This window comes from Protopterus annectens, chromosome 3.part1 (assembly GCF_019279795.1).
Source record: "Protopterus annectens isolate FY-2018-M chromosome 3.part1, PAN1.0, whole genome shotgun sequence".
Taxonomy (NCBI): domain Eukaryota; kingdom Metazoa; phylum Chordata; order Ceratodontiformes; family Protopteridae; genus Protopterus; species Protopterus annectens.
Window position 1 is genome coordinate 526,293,850 of NC_056732.1, and position 22,933 is coordinate 526,316,782.

Consider the following 22,933-nt stretch of genomic DNA (forward strand, 5'->3'; position numbering starts at 1 on the left):
TCCTTCCTTTATGCGTAAAGTGGTGTCCAGTATGGCTCTCAACCAATCTATCTATTTGCCAACATTCTTCCCTAATCCTCAAAATAAAGGGGAAAGGATCCTGCACTCCTTGGACATGCACAGACAGCTCAGATTCTACCTGGATTAGGACTAAGCCCTTCAGGAAATCTGACCAGTTATTACTCAGTTTTGCACCAGGGGCAGAAGGCAAGGTCATTTCAAAGCAGACAATTTCCAAATGGATAACACACTGTATCCATTTCTGCTACAAACACCATGGGAAACCAACCCCTGGGGGGGGGGGGGGTCAGAACACATTCCACTAGGGCAACTTCTACCTCTACAGCATTCCTCAGGGGAGTCCCTACCAGGTACATTCTGGAGGCTTCTACCTGGAGTTCTTTACACACATTCACCAAACATTACCACCTGCCTATATTTTCCAAATCCAGGGTGGGTTTTGCAACTGCTGTCCTGCAGGGCATACTAGCCAGCCCAAACTCTTCTTGACTGCCTCCACCTTTTTTTCAGCTTTGGGAATCAACCCAAGTGTGATGACTGCAATAGTGAAACACGAAGAACAGAGTACAGTTGTGTACACTTACCATAAATGTAGATGTTCGTGTGTATTCACTGTTGCAGTACTGGTTTCCCTCCCCCCAGCCCCCTTCTCTCTCTATCCTCTCTGTGTATATTACTCACCCCTTGCTGCAGGGGTATTGGTATTTACTTTTTACTGGTGGTGATTTTCCCACCATAGCTTAGCTCCCTATTGGGTGGCTCCTGACATCTGGGGCAAGAAAAACTGATGCAATGGTGTCGGCTGCCTGTTTTACTACCTCTGACGACCCGATGCAGAAATACTAAGTCTCTTGTATTCAGGCCAACTGAGGGCTACCTGCAGGCAGATAACCCAAGTGTGATGACTGCAACAGTGAATACACTCTAACATCTACATTTATGGTAAGTGTACACAACTGTATTTTCCTGTGAATCAGACTTAACTGGAAGTCACTTTCGGTGACTATGGCTGCACTTTTCCCAGAGGTGAAGCAACATGAGTTCCTTTAAGGGACAACTAAGATGCAGCAGTCCATCCAAAGCCAATTCTGTCTGACTATAGAAAGAGGAAAAGGGCAGTGACTCATTGTTCTCCACAGTATTTTCAGTTCTGAGGAAATAATTCTTAATATGGAGTGCTTCCCCTTTGACCTTTGACTTTGATCATGGAAGTGAGGAATCTGTTTCATCTCTCTACCCTCAGATGGTTGCATTGGTGACACTCCAAATTTTTTGTAAGAAATTTGTATATCTAATAGACTATTACGTTGATCTAAGGCCTGCAGCAATTCCATCTATGACACCAGCCTTTGAAGAGCTTCATAGGTGTTTGTCCCAACAACCAGAGTCAGTCACCTGCTTTTAGAAGACCAGGCAGAATTTACATAGCAAAAGTGCAGAGCAAGTATCAGTACCAACATACTGTGACTGATTTGGCTAATATTGACTTGTTTGTGTCTGCCAAAGAGGTCAGAAATTACGGGCACTCTTAACACCTTAAAATGACAATGTGTAGCATTTTGGACAAATTTGGTAAAAGTGTACTGCTTTGCTAAGGAGATTCTGTCATAGATGTCTTTTAGGACTCTAGTGCTCTCCTGATGCTCAGTTTGGTGAGCAAAATTTTCCCAGGCCAGTTTCACATCTCTGTCTACCAGTGATATCTTGCACCTTTTTCTTCCATTTCTAGACACTAAAGGCATTTGATTGAATTTCGGATGGCCTCAGGCTGCCCTTTTTTTTTTTTTTTTTTTAAGGATGGGAATGAGACTTTTAGAGGTTTGCTCTGTTTTTCTTTGGTCTCATGAGTGTATGTGACCTTGTTCTCCATTCTATATAGTAACCTTTTCCAGCGTTGAGACTGTTTTGCTTTTCTTTAGCGGAGCACCTTTTCTTCTCTAAAGCCACTGCCATCTTACCATTGTGCTGAAGCATCTTTCTATTTTGGGTTGTCGCGGGACTTTGACCATTTTTCATCATCACATGTAATTTCTCCGTTAAGTATGACTGTGGCAAGCAAATCTGTGCTGTCCGTCCCCTGCGGTAGCATTTGCTATCCACCTCAGTCCTTGTACTGTGTGTATTTTTATGTTTGTCTTTGCAGTTATGCTGTTGTATATATGAGGGTTAAAGTGGAGAGCATGGCCTGGATGTGCCTCCCCGATGTCATGGCATACTGATGAAAAGCACAGAAACTTTGAGCAGGAGAGCCAAATCATGCAGAACTTATGTGCAAAAGTCAGGCTGTAAGAAGAAATTCCAGCAGTAATCTGTTGCAGAGGATGTTCTCAAGAGATGTATTGACTTGGTGAATAGCACTTTATTTGTTCCACACATTTTCTTTTTCAGCAATCAGATGTGTTTTGTTCAATTATTTTTCCTGACGGTACATCTTCACTACAGCAGGTGAATGAAAGTAGCTCATACATTTTTTTTCTTTTTGTTAACAGGCAGGAGTGTATAGCAACTGAGGAGAATCCACAGGTGTTTTTCTGCTGCTGTGAAGGCAACTATTGTAATGAGAAATTCATTCATGTGCCTGAAGTTAATGAGCCAGATGGTAAGTTCCTGTTGCATTGCAGTATGCTGAAAAAGTAACAGCAGATGCTAAGATTTTGTTAAATGCAGCTTCTTTTTTCAGTTGTGTTGTTTTAGATTTTTCATTATACATGTTTAGGTTAAACACAAGTTGTTCTTTTCTGTGCCTTATGTGGTTGGTTAACAACAAATGTATTCTTATCCAGACAAGTTATATATTTTCTCTTTTTCTACGTTTCTATTAATCTGTGTGTGTGTGGATATATATATATATATTTATATATATATATATATATAACAGAAACCTGGTTCAGGGCTCCCGAGAGCACCCCAGCACTACCAGGTTATACCTCATACCATGCTTTTCGGCCCCAAAACTTGGATCGAACCACAAAAGGAGGGGGAGTATCGATATTCATCAAAGATGCCCACACCTCCAGGTTGGTGGCAAAGCACGAAGCATCAGAGACTATCCATGTGCAACTAACAGTGGGTAAAACTGCCTTCCAGTTTATAGCCTGCTACAGACCACCCTCCCAAACCCAGGAACCCCACTCGGCCTTCCTGAGAACACTGGAAAATATGAAGGTCTCTCCAAACACCATTATATTGGGCGACTTCAACTACCCAAACATAGACTGGGAGCATTACTCTAGCTCCAACACCCTAGCTCAAAGATTCCTAGAATTTATAAACTCAAATGCTATGGAACAACTTGTTACCACTCCCACAAGAGGGGAAAACATACTGGACCTGATCATCACCAACATGGGGACTCTATGCTCCAGACCAGAAGTGTATCCCTCACTGGTAAGATCAGACCATAAACTAATCTCACTGGATATTCACATCCCGACCCCAGCCCTGCTCAGAAAACCACAGTGAAAAACTTCTCTAAAGCAAATTTCACACTCCTCAAAACCGAGGTGGAATCCTTCAAAGCCCCGGCCTGTGGAAAATACGCCCAGACCGCAGAATCCTTTATAAACGCATTCTATGAACACCTTCAGGAATGCATGGTTCATGATCCCAAATAAAACCAAGACCCAATCCTCCAAAGGCAGACGTCCTGTCTGGTGGACCCCAGCCATAAACAAAACTATACAATAGAAGGAGGAAGCTACTAAATGATAGAGCAAAATCCCAAAAAGGGAAGGCATCACTGATCAGTATTAGCAAAAAACTACGGGCACTCATAAAATTGTCTAAGGCCAGCTTCGAGAGAAAAATTGCACAGGACACTAAGGATAATCACAAGGCTTTCTTTAGTTATGTTAGGAACCTGGGTGGTAATTCCCAGATATGCTCAGAATTAGTCCAAAATGACAAAAAATACACTGAACCCACAGACATTGCCAACATCCTAGCTGACAGGTTCAGCGCAAACCCCCCCCACCAAAAGGGCAAATATCTATCCCAGCAGAGTGCTGCCCCCCTGACATCTCAGATGCTCAGGTAAGAGCCGCCCTCTCCAAAGCAAAAACACAGCATCAATGGGACCAGACGGTGTCCCGGCTGCCCTACATGAACTCCAAGAAGAGCTAAACCCAAACATAAAACTACTGTTCAATCTCAGCCTTACTACAGGATATGTGCCCAAAGAGTGGCGTACAGCAACAGTGGTCCCTCTCCATAAAGGTGGTGCCTCAACGGATCCTGGAAACTATCGCCCCATAAGCCTGCCTAGCTTGGTCTGCAAAGCTATGGAAAGGATCATCATGGACCTCATAAATAAAGATATTGGGGACCTACAGACACTGGATCCTACCCAGTTCGGCTTTGTTAAGGGCAGATCCTGCCTCTTAAACCTAGTTGATTTCTTTGAAACAGTCACCAAGGCCATTGATGAGGGGAAGGTGATCCACACAGCCTACCTGGACCTCGCAAAAGCCTTCGATACAATACCCCACTCGAGCATTATAGATAAGCTCACCAGCTTAAATATAAACCCCTATGTCACTAGATGGATTGCAAACTGGCTCAAGGACAGAACCCACATGGTTAGAATTGCTGGAGCCATGTCAGACTCCAAACCAGTTACAAGTGGTGTCCCACAAGGCTCAGTCCTGGGACCTCTCTTGTTCAGTATATATTTCTCGGAGGTACAGGCCAACACGGAAGGACTGTGGCTGACCAAGTTCGCAGATGACTGCAAACTGGGCTCCATAATCGACTCTCCAGCCGACACAAGCATCCTCCAAAAGGGCCTCATAGAAACAGACAACTGGTGCCAGAGCCATGGCCTCAAGCTAAATGCCAAAAAGTGTATAGTCATCCCCTTTGGCAAAAACTAAGTGCCCACAAATTACCAAATAGGTGGTAATCCACTAAGTACAGAAGAAGTAATTAGGGACCTGGGGACCCAAGTTGATAGCAATCTCTCATTTGACAACCACGTGGCCAAAGTGGTTAGAAAAACATTTTATATAGCTCACCTAATCATGAAGGGATTCACATCTAGATCAGGGGAGGTCATCGTGCCTCTTTACTCATCCCTCATCAGACCCATAATTGAGTATAATGCCCCTTTTGGGATGTACCTTACCAGACACCTGCAGCAACTGGAAAGACCCCAAAAGTACCTCACCAAGAGGATCAAAGGGCTCAAACAGATGCCATATGCTGCCCGGTTAAAGAAACTCCAGCTCTACTCAGTGGCATACCGCCTGTTCAGAGGCGATCTGTGCCTGACGATAAAGCCATGTTCAACCCGAATTAATGGACATGCTGCACCTCAGAAAATCCAAATCCCATCGAGCTACGGCCGAGAGACTTGAACCTCAGCACTGAAATAAATAGGACATGCTGGAGGGACAGATTCATAACCCAGAGTCTCCCTTCACTCTGGAATAAAATCCCAGTCCAGGTTAGGCAGAGTCCCTCATTGACTCTATTCAAGAGGAATCTTGATGAGTGGATGGGAGATCGTAGGTTTACCCCGGGTATCACTTCTGTGTCACTGTTAGACAGAGGCACAGTATACTAACCTCGAAAAAGGGCATAGCAAAATAAATTTAAAATGGGTGGCGAAAGCCAAACACATTCTGGCTAGGCTTATAAATGCCCTAGGGCAGATACCTAGTATGAACCTATGAACCTATATATATATATATATATATATATATATATATATATATATATATATATAAACAGCTTGGTAACACCTGCTAAAGGAAATTAGGTAATGAAAAAATTGAATAAGAGGCTGATGTAGAGCTGTGAGGAGTAATCTCTTTATAGTGTCTTGCCTCGGGTAGCATGTTTGTAGCTGTGTTCCTACAAGCACCACGTGGATGTATTTTACTAGTTGTAAAATGACTACCCATATTCTCAACGTTGAGGATCTTTGTAAAATGCCCAGCCTCATTCCCCTTCTCATGTTTTCGTGAGTGTATTTTAGTCACTTCTGAAAGATGCCTTGATATCTTCATAAAAAAGAAGACAAAGTAATTACTGAGAGTTCTTAGCACATTCGTAGTACAGAGGGAGAAATTTGGAACCGTTCATATGTTTTTGTTTTTTTTTTATCAAGGATTTGTGAGCCTTTAAATTATAGAAGGTTTTCCATGCAGACGCAGTGCTGGTGGTGGGAAGCGCAGTGGTCTGGGTTTGACTATTTAGCATCAATAGAAGTCCGTTTCTGTGCCAGTCCTCAAAACAGGGGATGGGGTGTGGAGTGTGGCAAAACCATAGTGAAGGACTTTCATATGGCCTCGTGGAGGTAATTTCAAACCATTATTGACTTATGGAGAGACGCAGATCATTGCCTAGACTTTTTTCAACAAGAGTGGGGAAATGCAGATCACAAGCAGAGGAGTAAAATTCATGAGCAATGTAAAACAAGGAGAATGTCCACACTGAAATACCGAAATGACAGTCACAAATGGAGATATAGATTTTTTTGTCCTTTTACTTTTAATGAGATGACTTCAGAAACAGCGATTAAAATGGCTGAACATTTCGCTTCAGTTTAAAAAAGCAGTGCTTATAAAATCACATGACAGTTGCATCCAATCACATTTAAGCTGTGAATAAAATCAGTTCCCATGGTTACATGTTTACTAGAACCTATGAGTGTGAAACATTTCAGCAATGAATATGCTTCAGTTAAAAAAGGATGTCTTAAAGAAACAGTCCTGGATTGAACCCAGGACCTTCTGAGTGTTAGATCAGCTGTGATTACCACTGCACTACAATAACCATAATTCCTTACACACATACATTTTTAAGTGTAAAAACCTTTTATCTCAAAATCATTTAACCTTACATGCTGAAAATATGTTTTGCAACCTCTTTGCTAATAAAAAAACATTTTAAGTTTATAAACTCATTGAGTCCTGGTCTTTTATCGGCACCTAGCTGAATTTGCCAATCAGCTTCTTTACATTCAAGTAGTATATTAAAATGACCACCTAAACTGCTTATGTTTACACGGTGTATTATAATTACCACACAAGCTGCTCACATTTACACTTGCTGTTGTGAATTTTACTTGGCTGTTTGATGTTGTGTGGAATGGCAGGCCTTTTCGGAGATTTAACGGCCCAAGATATTAATTTGGATTTATCCCTACATGCAGTACCAGAATAAATCATTAACCTTACACAAAAACTTTCATTGCCAGTTGCAGCAGTCAGTGGTCCTTTGGATTGTTTAAAATCTGTTAAACATTTTAATGAAGTGCTCACCAGCAGTAACAGAGTTATTCAGCATACTTTCCCGTGCCGTGGGAGAGGGAACAACGTACTCAATGACTGGCCTCCAGTGGGGGCATTGCCAGGTACTAGTACTAGATTTATTACATAATGTAGAGAACCCTTTTCTAGTAATGGACAATGGGCATAGTTGCACTCAGTGAAATAGTAACAACAATTTACTTGATAATAACAATGCATTTGAAACCAGTAAAAACATCTGTTCATTAGAAAAGCATGTACTTGAGATTAAAAGTTTACAGTATGAAGTACATTATTTATCTGAATTTATCAGACTAGGACAAGTACTGTTTGGACTAAGGATTACTAAGATGTTCGTGTTACACTGCTGCAGTCATTACACTTGGGTTATCCTGCTGTCAGGCGGTCCCGCAGTCGGCCAGAGTTCCAAAGTCTTTGTCCAGCGTTGGTTGCTGTCGCCTCCTCCCTGACGTCAGTGCGACAGGAGTATATAAGATGCAGCCGACGCCATTTTCTTCAGTCTTTCTTGCCGCGCGGTGCCCGAAGCAAAAGCAGTTCGCAAGTGCCGGTCGGCCGTCTCTTGAGATTTTCATTCCGAATCCAGAACCGAAGTCTTCTACAAAGCTAAGTATCAATCCCGTTGGGGAAACTTTTTCTTGCCTCAGACCGATGTCAGTAAAAGTTAATAACTGAATTTCTTGTGGGCAGCAAATACCTCATAAGGATTTCTATTCCTATTGTATCCCATGCCTAGGCCCTGACCACAATGTTACTGGTTGTCAGTTTTGTGCTAGGTTTAACAAGCGCACTATTAAATGTCTGTTTGATTTTGCCCAACATTATTTTGGTAGAAAATTCAATTATAACATGCCGTCGGAACTTCCGACGACCGGAATACACAAAAAGTGCAAAGATAAGGATAGGCATCCGAGGCCCAAAACTGACTATGAAGCCTCTTCTAGGCCAGTCACCGGTTCTCCGGTTTTCAGCGAGGCACCTTCACAGCCCCTGACGACTGCTTCTGTAGAACCACAAGCTGCCTCTGACTCCCACGTGGAGATGGCTGGGCCTTCGGATGCACAACCTCTTCAGCCTACCGAGACTAACATTTCAGAGGGATCCGGAGTAGCTGAGCAACCCACAGCTACAGAGGGCGTCTTCAGACCTACTCAGTTAAGCATTAAACCCTCAGCTAAGTCTAAGCCTCCTTTAAAGTCAAAGAAACAAATACAGCATTCTCCAGGACAGGCCTCCATACCTAAGAAACAAATGTTCAAAATGGCCGAAGACCTAATTACTCTGATCAGGGGGTCCCATCCCCCTCCTGATAAAAGGCCTAGACAGGATGCAGACTGTGACTCATCCGACCAGGTGTCCATCTCTTCTGATTCATCCTCAGACCTAGGATACTCTTTACCCCCTTATGAGGATTCTGATGCTGAGGAATCAATTCCATCAGCCTCACCGCCTGAGGACTACTCCTTTGGGGAAACCCTACATACCATGAGGGAGCATTTCCACTGGGAAGGCCAGGATTACTCAGAATCCAAGAAAAGGCTCAGAGACTTCCTTTTATTACCTCAACACAGACCCCTTGCTATTCCGCCAGTGTTAGATATTGTGGATGATGTGTATACTGAATCCAGCTTAAATCCTGATTCCTTACCTCCAGCCCCTGTTAAACCTGGCAGATACTACAGAGTCCCTGACTCACACAAATTTCTGTATAAAAGCCCTGTCGCTGACCCTAAAACTGTTTCTCAGGGACCCAAAGGAGTTAAGGCCTCATCAGCCAAGAATCCAGTTCCCTCTGACAGAGATCCCAGAGCATTAGACAGATGGGGAAAGAAAGTATATATGTCTGCAACTTATAGCAATGAGAGCCTTAAATTGCCAGTTTTGCATGCTGAAATATCAGCAATTTTTACTGTCTCAGTTAAAACAAAAAATGATTCCAGAATCAGATCCTCCTAATTTTAAAGAAATGCAGGATTTATTGCATGCAGGTGAACAAGTGGGAAAGCATACTTTGCAATGTGGTTTTGATTCTCTAGAGGCCTCCTGCAGAGCAACAGTTACAGGCTCTGTCATTAGAAGACATGCTTGGTTAAAAGAACATACGTTACCAGATCATGTTAAAGCAAAATTATTGGATGCACCTTTGCAGCAGGATGTGTTATTTGGAGTTAAGGCAAAAGAGGTATTAAAGAAAATGGAGGATAAGGCAAAATCTATGCAAACGGTGAAGGATTTCTTACAGGTTCAGCCTCCTAGATTTAGCAGAAACTGGCCAACTAAGAATTGGTCCTTTCCAATTACAGACAGACCTCAAAGGGGAAGATACAGACGTCCAACAGGTAGAGGTCAAACACAAGGTCCTTACAGGCCTCGACAATGGGTTGCATCAGGCCAGAAAGAAGGGGAAGACAGGCCACAACCATATAAAAAGCAGCTCCAATGACTTCCCACTACAGCTGCCAAACAAATCCTTCTTGGCAGCCCCCTTGGGAGGAAAACTGGCACTCTTCTACCACAATTGGCAAATGATCACCAAAGACAAATGGGTTCTCAACATTGTATTTCAAGGTTACAGGTTCCACTTTCACACTCTGCCAAGGTTAAAAGGAATGCCAAATCTGCCACCAAATCAATGGGTAGAGGCTCAAAAACAAATTACAACACTCATGGATATGAGAGCTATTCAAAAGGTACCATCACAGGAGCAAGGACAAGGATTTTACTCAAGACTCTTTCTGGTACCCAGAAAGGACAAAGCCTGGAGGCCCATTCTGGATCTTTCATCTTTAAACACTTACCTGGATGTTCCGAAATTCAAAATGTTGACATTACAGCAGCTTCTTCCCATGCTGGGCAAGAAAGCTTGGCTCGTGACTTTGGACCTCAAAGAGGCATACCTGCATGTCCCTATCAGACAAAACTGCAGAAGATACCTCAGATTCATAGCTGGTTCAAGGTACTACCAATTCTCTGCACTGCCCTTTGGCTTATCTACTGTGCCCAGGGTCTTCACAAAGTGCCTGGCACCAGTAATTGCATTTTGCAGACAGAAAGGAATTCAAATTTATCCGTACCTGGACGACTGCCTGATTCAAGCAGAGAGCAAGGACATTCTTCTAAAGCATCTGGCATTTTTAAAAAAGTTATTAAGTTGCCTGGGGTACACAGTAAACGAAAAGAAACCAAAACTAGTGCCCTCACAAGAGATTATATTCCTGGGTGCCAGCTTGAACACAATGGCCCAGATGGCTTATCTCACGCCAGACAAACAAGGACAACTGACTCAATACTTTCAATTGATGGCAACAAAGACCCAGCTCCCTGCAAGAAAAATTCTGCAGGCCTTGGGTTACATGGCATCCTGCATACTACTAATTCCATATGCCAGACTGCATATGAGGAAACTAAAGTGGTACCTAAAGAATGTATTGTCTCAACACTGTCAAAGTTTGGAAACAGTTATACCACTAATCCCTTGCCTTCAACAGGAGTTTCAGTGGTGGGCTCAAGCTTGTCACCTCAACAAGGGACAGCCTTTTACACAACCCACAGCGAGGAAAACACTGACAACAGATGCATCGGATTACGCTTGGGGAGCACACATGGCAGGCAAATGTATTCAGGGCACGTGGACCACAGAACAAAGGCATCTTCACATCAATCAAAAAGAGATGATAGCTGTACAAAACGCGATTATAGCTTTCAAGGACCTGCTGCATCCAGGACAACTACTACTAAAGACAGACAACACCACAGTTATGTGGTACATGAGCAAGGGGGCACTCACTCCTACCCCCTATGCAGACAAGCTATGAGGAACACAGCTATAAACCTTCAAGTTCATCTGCAAGCGCAATTCCTGCCAGGAGAGAAAAACACACTGGCAGACGACTTAAGCAGAAACATCATGGATCCCCATGAATGGGAGTTGAATCCACAAATATTCAGAATGATAACACAGAAATGGTGGAGCCTGGACATAGATCTGTTTGCATCCTCAATAAACTGCCAGCTACAAAAATTCTGCACAAGGAGTTACTATCCACAAGCATGGAAAGTGGATGCTCTCTCATTCAGCTGGAAGAACCTACAAGTATACGCTTTCCCACCACTACCTCTCCTGCCAAAGGTACTCATAAAAGCCAGGCAGGAAGAGCCAAAGATGATCCTGATTGCACCAGACTGGCCACGCCAGCACTGGTACCCAATCTTAAGCAGCTTAGCACAAGAACCACCCTGGATTTTGCCTCAAATCCCACATCTGCTGACTCAGCACAACAAACAAATACTACACAGCCAGCAAAAGACCTTAAACCTAGCTGCATGGAAGATTCCTTAGTCAAGTAAGCAATGCCTCTGTCCAAAGCTGTTATGGATGTCATTCTGGTGGCCAGAAGGCCTAGTACCAGGAAAGCCTATTCAGATAAATGGAAGAGATTCTGTGCCTGGAACCAAGCTCACAGCCTTGACCTTCTTGTCCCAAACATTCCTCAGATACTACAATACTTAACCAAAAACAAATGTCCATGCTAACACAAGTACCAAAGCAAGTAACACTCCACAGATGAAGAAACTTGGTTCAAAGAAGCCAATGCGTGTCAAACTGAAGTGAATAATGAACAGAGTAGCTTGTAAATGTTCAACAACTTTTAATCCATAAAATAATAAAAAATCCGTCAAGCGCTTTCGCCTGGTTCCTACCAGGCTTTATCAAGATGAATTTATCATCTTGATAAAGCCTGGTAGGAACCAGGCGAAAGCGCTTGACGGATTTTTTACTATTTTATGGATTAAAAGTTGTTGAACATTTACAAGCTACTCTGTTCATTATTCACTTCAGTTTGACACGCATTGGCTTCTTTGAACCAAGTTTCTTCATCTGTGGAGTGTTACTTGCTTTACTACAATACTTAACTGAGATGCTGGACAAAGGACTCTCCTTCTCATCCATCAAGATCCACGCCTCTGCCATCTCTGCTCATTACAACACGGACCCACTAATTTTCTCTAATCCTCTTTTAAAACAGTACTTCAGAGGGGCTAAAAACATAAGACCGCCCCGTAGGGCACCTACTCCAACTTGGGACCTCAACCTTGTTTTGGAGAAGCTAACTTTACCTCCTTTTGAGCCAGCCAACACAGCAGAATTAAAATATATCTCTTGGAAGACTGCTCTGCTTCTGGCAATAACATCAGCACGAAGAGTTTCAGAATTACAGGCACTAATGGCAGTGGAACCTTTCCTCATTTTCCACCAGGACAGGGTGTCTTTACGAACTAACCCTCCTTTTATGCCAAAGGTGGTATCCAGTGTGGCTCTAAACCAAACTATTCACCTGCAACTTGTTATCCTAAACTACAGAATAAAGGAGAGACTCTACTGCACTCTTTGGACATTCACAGGCAGATGTGCATCATGTTATACTGCTGCAGTCATCACACTTGGGTTATCCTGCCGTCAAGCGGTCCCGCAGTCAGCCAGAGTTCCAAAGGCTTGGTCTGGCGTCGGTTGCTGTCGCTTCTTCCCTGACGTCAGTGCGCCAGGGATATAAAAGAGGCATCCGATGCCATTTTCCTCCAGTCTTTCTTGCCATGCGGTGCCCGAAGCAGAAGCAGTTCGCAAGTGCCGGTCGGCCGACTCCTGAGATTTTCAAATCGAATTTCAGACCGAAGTCTTCAATAAAGCTAAGTACCCCATTGGGGAACTTTTTCTTGCCTCAGTCCGATGTCAGAAAAAGTTAACAATTGCATTTCGTGTGGGAAGCAAATACCTCATAAGGACTTTCATTCTTATTGTATTCCTTGCCTAGGCCCAGACCACAACGTCACAGGTTGTTGGTTTTGTGCTAGGTATAACAAACGAACTATTAAACATCTGTTTGATTTCGCCCGACATTATTTTAGTAGGAAATTTAATTATACCATGCAGTCGGAGCAACCGACGACCGGAATGCATAAAAAACGCAAAGATAAGGACAGACAGCCGAGACCCAAACCAGACTCCGAGGCCTCTGCTAGGCCAGTCGCCGGTTCTCCTGTTTTCAGTGAGGTGCCTATGCAGCCCCTGACGACCGCTGATTTAGAACCCCAGGCAGCATCCGATTCCCAAGCGGAGATTGCTAGGCCTCCACAACCTTTATCTTTAGGCCCTTCCGACTCCATAGCTGAAGGAGATTCCGGTGCAGTTGAAACGCCTTCAGTTGCAGAAGGTGTCTTCAGACCGACTACACTCACTATTAAATCCTATGCAAAGCTGAAAACTCCTTTAAAAGCAAAGAAGACTGTACAGCAGTCTCCAGTACAAGGCCCCATGCCTAAGAAACAGATGCTTAAGATGGCTGAAGACTTACGTACCCTAATCAGGGGTTCCCATCCCCCTCCTGATAAAAGGCCTAGACAGGAGGAGGACTACGCTTCCTCTGACCAGGTTTCAATTTCCTCAGATTCTTATGAGGAACAGGAATACTCCTTTCCCCCTTTTGAAGACTCTGATGCTGAAGAGTCTATCCCTTCAGCATCTCCCCCAGAAGACTACTCTTTTGGGGAAACTTTACATGCCATGAGGGCGCATTTCCACTGGGAAGGCCAGGATTACTCTGATTCTAAGAAAAGGCTCCGAGAGTTTCTTTTACTACCCCAGCACAGACCACTTGCTATTCCACCTGTGTTAGACATTGTGGATGATGTCTATTCAGAATCTAGCCTTAACCCAGATTCACTACCTCCTGCACCAGCCAAACCAGACAGATACTACAGAGTCCCTGACTCACACAAATTCATATATAAAAGCCCTGTTGCTGACCCAGAAACCGTTTCCCAGGGTCCCAAAGGGGTTAAGGCCTCTATTGCTAAAAATCCTGTACCCTCTGAAAGGGATTCTAGAGCACTAGACAGATGGGGAAAGAAAGTATATACCTCAGCTACTCTAGCTATGAGGGCCTTAAATTGCCAGTTTCACATGCTGAAATATCAACAATATTTGATGTCTCAAAACAAAAAATGATCACACATACAGAGCAGCCTGATTACAAGGAAATGCAAGATTTGTTGCATGCAGCTGAACAAGTGGGAAAACATACTTTGCAATGTGGATTTGATTCATTGGGAGCTTCTTGTAGAGCAGCAGTGACAGGGTCTGTCATACGTAGGCATGCTTGGTTAAAAGAACAAACTTTACCTGATCATGTTAAAGCAAAGTTATTGGATGCACCTTTACAGCAGGATGTTTTATTTGGTGTAAAAGCAGAAGAGGTTTTAAAGAAAATGGAGGATAAGGCAAAATCTATGCAGACGGTCAAGGATTTTTTACAGGTTCAACCCCCTCGTTTCAGCAGAAATTGGCCAACCAAAAACTGGTCCTTTCCAGCTTCTGATAGACCACGGAGGGGCAAATTCAGACGCCCAAGGGGCAGAGGTCAGTCACAAGGCTCTTACAAGCCTCAACAATGAGGTGCCACAACCCAGAAAGGAGGAGAAGACAGGTCTCAAACTATCAGAAGACAAACACAATGACTTACCCCTCAGACTGTCAAGCAAATCCCTCTTGGCAGTTCCCTTGGGAGGAAAACTAGCACTTTTTGCAGACAACTGGCACATCATCACAAAAGACAAATGAGTCCTAAATACTGTATCTCAAGGATACAGATTCCACTTTCACACTTTACCAAGGATAAAAGGAATGCCAAACCTGCCACCAAATCAATGTGCAGATGCTCAAAAACAAATTACAGCTCTCATGGACATGAGAGCCATTCAACAGGTTCCTACACAGGAGCAAGGGCAAGGATTTTACTCAAGACTCTTTCTAGTTCCCCGAAAGGACAAAGCCTGGAGATCCATTCAGGACCTCTCAGTTCTAAACACATATCTGGAAGTACCCAAATTCAAGATGCTAACACTACAGCAACTTCTTCCCATGCTGGGCAAGAAGGCTTGGCAAGTAACGTTGGACCTCAAGGAGGCATACCTGCATGTCCCTATCAGACAAAATTGCAGAAGATACCTCCGATTTATAGCAGGTTCAACCCATTACCAATTCTCTGCACTGCCCTTTGGCTTATCTACTGCGCCCAGGATCTTCACAAAATGCCTGGCACCAGTAATTGCATACTGCAGACAAAGAGGAATTCAAATATATCCATACCTGGATGACTGCCATATTCAAGCAGAAAGCAAGGACATTCTTTTAAAGCATCTGGCGTTTGTCAAAAACCTATTAAGTTGCCTAGGGTACACAGTAAACGAAAGGAAGTCAAAACTAGTGCCCTCACAAGACATAATATTCCTGGGTGCCAGCTTAAATACAACGGCCCAGATGGCTTATCTCACGCCAGACAAGCAAGGACAACTGACTCAATACTTCAAAATGATGGCAACAAAGACCCACCTCCCTGCAAGAAAAATTCTGCAGGCCTTGGGATTCATGGCATCTTGCAAACTACTAATACCATATGCAAAACTGCATATGAGGAAATTACAATGGTACCTGAAAAGCATATGGACTCAACACAGCCACAGCTTGGAAACAATAATACCACTCATTCCCTGCCTTCAACAGGAGTTTCTATGGTGGGCTCAGGCATGTCACCTCAACAAGGGTCAGCCTTTTACCTTACCCACAGCCAGGCAAACTATAACAACAGATGCATCGGATTATGCCTGGGGAGCACACATGGCAGGACAAGTGTATTCAGGGCATATGGTCTGCAGATCAAAGGCATCTACATATCAATCAAAAAGAAGATGCTAGCTGTACAAAATGCCCTAACAGCTTTCAAGGACCTCCTTCATCCAGGACAACTCCTAATAAAGACGGACAACACCACAGTGATGTGGTACATAAACAAGCAAGGGGGCACATATTCCTACCCTCTATGCAGGCAAACAATGACCTTGTGGGACACAGCACTGACCTACCAAGTTCAACTACAAGCACAATTCCTGCCAGGAAAGAAAAACACATTGGCAGACGATGTAAGCAGAAACATCATAGATCCTCACGAGTGGAAACTAGACCCACAAGTATTCGCAATGATAACTCAAAAATGGGGGAGCCCAGACATAGATCTGTTTGCCTCCCCCCAAAACTACCAAATATGGAAATTTTGCACAAGGACATACCACACACTAGTTTGGAAAGTGGACGCCCTCTCATTCAGTTGGAAAACATTAACAGTGTATGCCTTTCCTCCACTGCCTCTTCTGGCAAAGGTGCTGCTGAAAGCCAGATTAGAGAGGCCACAAACAATACTCATTGCTCCAGACTGGCCACGCCAACACTGGTATCCAATACTAAGGAACATAGCTCAAGGCCCACCATGGATTTTACCTCAAATTCCTCACCTGCTCACTCAGCAAAACAATCAGATTCTACACAGCCAGCTCAAGACTTTAAATCTGGCTGCATGGCAAATTACCTAAACAGCCAGTCAACACTTCTGTCTAAAGCTGTTATGGATGTCATTCTGGTGGCCAGGAGGCCCAGCACCAGGAAAGCCTATTCAGACAAATGGAAAAGATTCTGCACCTGGAACCAGGCCAAAGGCCAAAATCCCCTTGTCCCAAATATTCCTCAGATTCTACAATATTTAACTGAGATGTTGCACAAAGGACTTTCCTTTTCATCTATTAAGATCCACGCCTCAGCTATTTCAGCTCAATACAACACAGATCCTCCTATATTTTCACATCCATTACTAAGACAGTTCCTCAGAGGGGCCAAGAACATAAGACCGCCCCGGAGAGCACCAGCACCAACACCAACTTGGGATCTCAACTTTGTTTTGGAAAAACTTACACTACCGCCCTTTGAACCAGCTTTTACAGCTGATTTACAGTTTCTATCATGGAAAACTGCCCTGCTGCTAGCAATAACTTCAGCATGAAGAGTCTCAGAGCTACAGGCCCTAATGGCAGTGGAGCCTTTCATCATTTTTCATCAAGACATAGTTGCTTTACGAACTATAACCCTTCCTTTATGCCAAAGGTGGTATCCAGTGTGGCCCTAAACCAAACCATTCATTTGCCCACTTTTTATCCAAACCCCCAGAACAAAGGGGAAAGGCTCCTACACTCTTTGGACATTCACAGACAATTACGTTACTACTTGGATAAAACTAAGGCTTTCGGAAAATCTGACCAACTCTTTGTATCCTATGCTGCAGGATCACAAGGAAAGGCCATCTCAAAACAGACCATTTCAAAATGGATAGGACATTGTATCCATTTCTGCTACACACACCATGGGAAACCTGTACCTGGTAACATTAGGCCCCATTCCAGCAGGGCTACAGCAACATCAACAGCCTTCCTCAGAGGGGTACCAACCAAGGATATTTTGGAGGCTGCAACTTGGAGTTCAGTGCACACCTTCACCAAGCACTATCACTTACCTCTGTACTCTAAAACCAGAGCTGGCTTTGCCACTGCAGTTCTGCAGGGCCTACTAGCTTCTCCAAACCCTGTTTAGTTCCACCGTCCATCCTTAGCTTTGGGATTCAACCCAAGTGTGATGACTGCAGCAGTGTAACACGATGAACATAGTACAGTTTTGTACCTACCATAAATGTAGATGTTCGAGTGTTCACACTGCTGCAGTCCAGGTTACCCTCCCTCCATCCCCTCTGACCTAGCTGAACTTTCCTATACCTTTCTATCCTGTACAACCTTTGTGGTGTATTTGCTTGTAACTGAAGGTATTCCTTTTATATGTTTTATTAGCAATATATATTGCCTACCTATTTGGGGGCACCTGACATCTGGGGCAAGAAAAACTGAAGAAAATGGCGTTGGATGCCTCTTTTATACCCCTAGCGCACTGACGTCAGGGAAGAAGCGACAGCAACCGACGCCGGACCAAGACTTTGGAACTCTGGCCGACTGCGGGACCGCCTGACGGCAGAATAACCCAAGTGTGATGACTGCAGCAGTGTGAACACTCGAACATCTACATTTATGGTAGGTACAAAACTGTACTTTACACTTCTACTTGGACAAAACCAAAGCTTTCAGAAAATCTGAGCAATTATTGGTAGCATATGCTGCAGGAGCATAGGGAAAAGCCATTTCAAAACAACTATTTCAAAATGGATAGGACATTGTATACGTTTCTGCTACACATACCATGGAAAACCTGTACCTAGCAGCATTAGATCTCACTCCACCAGGGCAACAGCCACTTCAACCGCCTACCTCAGGGGAGTACCTACTAAGGATATTTTGGAAGCAGCAACTTGGAGTTCTGTACACACCTTCACCAAGCATTACCATCTGCCTCTATACTCTAAATCCAGAGCTGGCTAAGCCACTGCAGTGCTGCAGGGCCTTATAGCCACCGCAAATGCCTTATAGGACCAGCCACCCTTCCTCAGCTTTGGGATTCTACCCAAGTGTAATGACTGCAGCAGTGTAACATGATGAACATAGTACAGTTTTGTACCTACCATAAATGTAGATGTTCGAGTGTAGACACTGCTGCAGTCCAGGTTACCCTCCCTCCTCTCTTACTGGCTGGTATGTACCTATGTCTTCTACCCCTTACTACCTATGGGGAGTATTTGCTGGTAGCTGTAAGTTGTTTTTTGCTTTTCTTATATATGTTTCATTAGCAATTGGAATTGCCTACATATTTAGAGGCACCTGACATCTGGGGCAAGAAAAACTGAAGAAAATGGCATCGGCTGCATCTGCACTGACGTCGGGGAGGAGGCGACAGCACCCGACACCAGACCAAGACTTTGGAACTCTGGCCGACTGCGGGGACCGCCTGACTGCAGGATAACCCAAGTGTAATGACTGCAGCAGTGTCTACACTCGAACATCTACATTTATGGTAGGTACAAAACTGTACTTTCCCCAATGGGGCGGTACCGGGGGACACATTACACACTGAATTAGCGAAGCTCTTTAATACCACTGGAATAAGCATGATGAAACTTCTGGTGGAGGATTATCAAACTAAAATAAGAGGTTTGGAAGAGCAAATAAGAGAACTCAGTAATACAATTAAAAACAGTTTGTATTTCCAGCAGTTAAATTATATTTATGGAATCGGTGCAAAAACAAGAAGACATGTATCTACTATCATTGAAAGAAAATGAAAAAAGTTACATTGTGATGCCGAAGTTTACTGTAACGGTACAGAGTATACTGTCAGAAACAATAACATTTCAAAATTTGCACAATCAACTAATATCAACACTGCACCTATAAAGAATGTTTAGCAGATCTTCACGTCCAACATGATTGAACAACCACTCATTCTTTCTCCAGCCTCTTTTTCCAACCAGTTTACAGCAACAATAAGGACTCCTCACTGGGAAATGAAAGAGTGGTTGTGGCAGAGGGAAGGGAAGAAGTGGAGAAACTGACCTGCAACAAGAACATTATTAATTTAAGCAATTTTGCATTAAATAATAATCGCATCTCAGCTTTGACTAAAGGGTTCTCTTTTATTCCTACCCAAGTGGCGAATATTACAAAGGTCATTGTTGATTTAAAACTCTGTGCGCAAGCCGAATTTCAGCTATCTTTTGAAAGACATTCCACACTTTGAAAACAAGAACAAAATACCATTTATTAAAAGTATTTGTAACCCCATCCTGCACAGTACACTTAAATATTCAATGGTGCATGTGAAATTGACATTAGTATTAACATCACAGTTGCAGAACAAAGCTTAGTTCATAAAACCAAGACTGGATGCAGTATGAAAGAAACCAAGCAACGCTGATACTGAACAAGTGTTTAATAAAACAAAGCTTTCAGGTCAAACAAACCCTTCATCATTGTATAAAATACTTACCATTTTATATGTTATCAAAAATCACACAACCGTTAATTATTCAATTAAACAATCAATCCTAGTTTAAAACAATAGTTGCAGAAGCACAGAACTCTATTTCAAACATTTGTTTATACCTTAGTACAGGTTTTAAAGAAACAAGGTCTGGTTTAAACCTGGTAATACATCAGCACAAAGGTGTATTATCCATTGATATTCCTTCATCTCAAGCTTATTGTAAAGATCTCCCCCTCGTATATCCTTACATACTCTATCACCCTAAAAGAAAATTTATGTGCATTTCCTTATGATATGCTTATGCACTGAATGGTACTGAAATTCAAACTACTGTTTATAAAAAACCTACACATAGGAATAAATTTCCCCATTGAAACAGTATGCATGCACCACATGTGTTTAAAAGTATCACAAAAGCTCAGTTTGTTAGAATTAGTAGACTTAATTCTTCGAATGTAAGAAACAAATGCAGGAACTGAAAGATGAATTTTTGGAGAGGGGCTATAATAGGGAGTCCCTAGATATGGAAATTGAATATGTCTTGAGCTGTAGAGATGATAGTACTAAACCTTATTTCTCTGAACACAATGGAAGTACCCTTTATAACTAAGGAGACCAACTTAGATGTAGGTAAGCTATGTTTTGTTACAGCTTTTAACAGAGCTACTTCTGAGGTAAGAAGAATTATTAATAATTGGTGTATATCAACATCTCTACCTGAATTATGTCCCATTGTTGGCATGAAACCCAGTTTCTCATGCATGTTATAAAGACGTGTGTCAAGAATGGAGGGGGGGGGGGTAACAGCAGCTAAATCAGGTACCTTTCCTTGCTACAATTGTAGCTGTTGTGAAGTCATTATAAAAATAATACTTTTCATCACCCAATAACTAGGAAGAATTATATATTTTCTGGCTTAGCAACATGTGTTACAATGAATATAATACACCTGGCTACCTGTAATAGATGTCAGGCATTTTATGTTGGCAAATCTACCAGAAAACTGATGGAAAGAATAATTGAGCACCATTCAGAAATAAGAAGAAATATTGTCACTAATTCCTTGGCTAAGCATATCAGTACATATGGAAATGTGCACATAAATTCTCTTTTAGGGTGGTAGAATATGTAAGGATATACGAGGGGGAGATCTTAACAATAAGCTTGAGATGAAGGAATATCAATGGATAATACGCCTTTGTGCTGATGTATTATCAGGTTTAAAACCAGACTGTTTTTTTAAAACCTGTACTAAAGTATAAACAAATGTGTTTGAAATAGAGTTCTGTGCTTCTGCTACTATCGTTTCAACTAGGTTTGATTATTTAATTGAATAATTAAATGGTTGTGTGATTTTTGATAATATATAAAAATGGTTAGTATGTGTTAGTATTTTATACACTGATGAAGGGTTTGTTTGACCTGAAAGCTTTGTTTTATTAAACACTTGTTCAGTATCAGCGTTGCTTGGTTTGTTTCATACATAACCAAAGTTCTACAATTTAGAATACAAGGAAAGGGAAGCACTACGTAACATTAAAGACATCAGAATAATGAAGGGTGATGAAGGCAACACAATAGTTATTATGGATACTGACAAGTATTCAAAGGCCATTAAAGACATGTTGTCAGGTCTAAGTTACTCTGAACCTGTCAGTGAGAAAACAATTGTAAATCATTTCTTGAAAATTGATTATACTTTACTTGACTTGTTATGCCAAGAAAACATTAACAAGGAGGTTTGTATGTTTTTTTAAGGTGGAACATACTAAAATTAATAGATTTTTTTGGCATTCCTAAGATCCACAAGGATAAAAAAGAAATCTGCCATTTAGACCGATTGTGGCAGCTGATTTTTGTAAAACCAAGCCATTGTCAGTGTTCCTAGACTATGATCCCTGGACAGTGGGATTCAGTACAGAATACTATGTAAAAGATTCCTGGCACTTGTTAAAACTATTAGGTAAGGTGAAGCCCAGTGTTATTGATGGTCTATTATGTGCTATTGATGTAACTTCATTATGTGCGTGTATTCTACACCACACAGGAATAGAATTTACAAGAGAGTATTTAGCTTGGTTTAGCACTTTGGAAAATGATTTTATTTACACACTGTGTACACTACTGGATATAGTGTTGCAAAATAATTCTTTCTCAGTTTGATAGTAAACTTTATAAACAAATTTCTGGAGTTGCGATGGGAGCTAGGATAGCTGCAGTATTTGCCAGTTTAGTTATGACTGCATGGGAGCAAATCCATCTCAAAGCTCAGCCCCTTTTTGACAAAGTGATATTCTACAGGTGCTTTATTGACCATCTATTTTTCATATGGAAGGCAACAGAAGCAAAGTTTTCAAATTTCTTTGAGCTGCTAAACAATTCCACCAGTTTTTTTTTTATTCACTATCAGTGGTATTGGAAAAGAAATACACTATCTTGATATCAAGTTAGAAGTGGAAAAGTGGCAAACTTAATAGTAGAATATACAGAAAAGACACATTTATTCATCACTACTTGCACAGAGTCACCACCCTTTCCATGTGAAAATAAATGTTATAAAAGGGCAGCTCATAAGATTAAGCAGACTCACCCGTGAGGCACACATTTTTTTCAGAAGTACATCTAACTAAGTTATTCATTGAAAGAGATTATAGAACAGAACTTATAACCCAAATAGTCCAGGAGGTTAAACAAGAAACACCAAGTCCAAACCTGTATTAAGAAATTACACTGAATTTTGTTCTCTTCCATCTCTTCAGGTACAGACACCAAGAGAAGGTCATTTAAGAATGCCTTTCTATTACGTATAACAACTGATAGCCTCAGACTTAGAAGCAGTTTA

The 22,933-nt window shown here is 42.2% G+C and overlaps 1 protein-coding gene across 1 annotated transcript in view; it reads left to right on the plus strand.

The window, feature by feature from the left end:
• ACVR2B (activin A receptor type 2B) overlaps window positions 1–22,933 on the plus strand; it is a 715,604-nt gene that overhangs the window by 112,503 nt on the left and 580,168 nt on the right. The window contains exon 3 of the mRNA XM_044066229.1: window positions 2,511–2,620. Coding sequence (XP_043922164.1) covers window positions 2,511–2,620 — 110 coding nt within the window. The remainder of the gene's footprint in view (window positions 1–2,510; window positions 2,621–22,933) is intronic.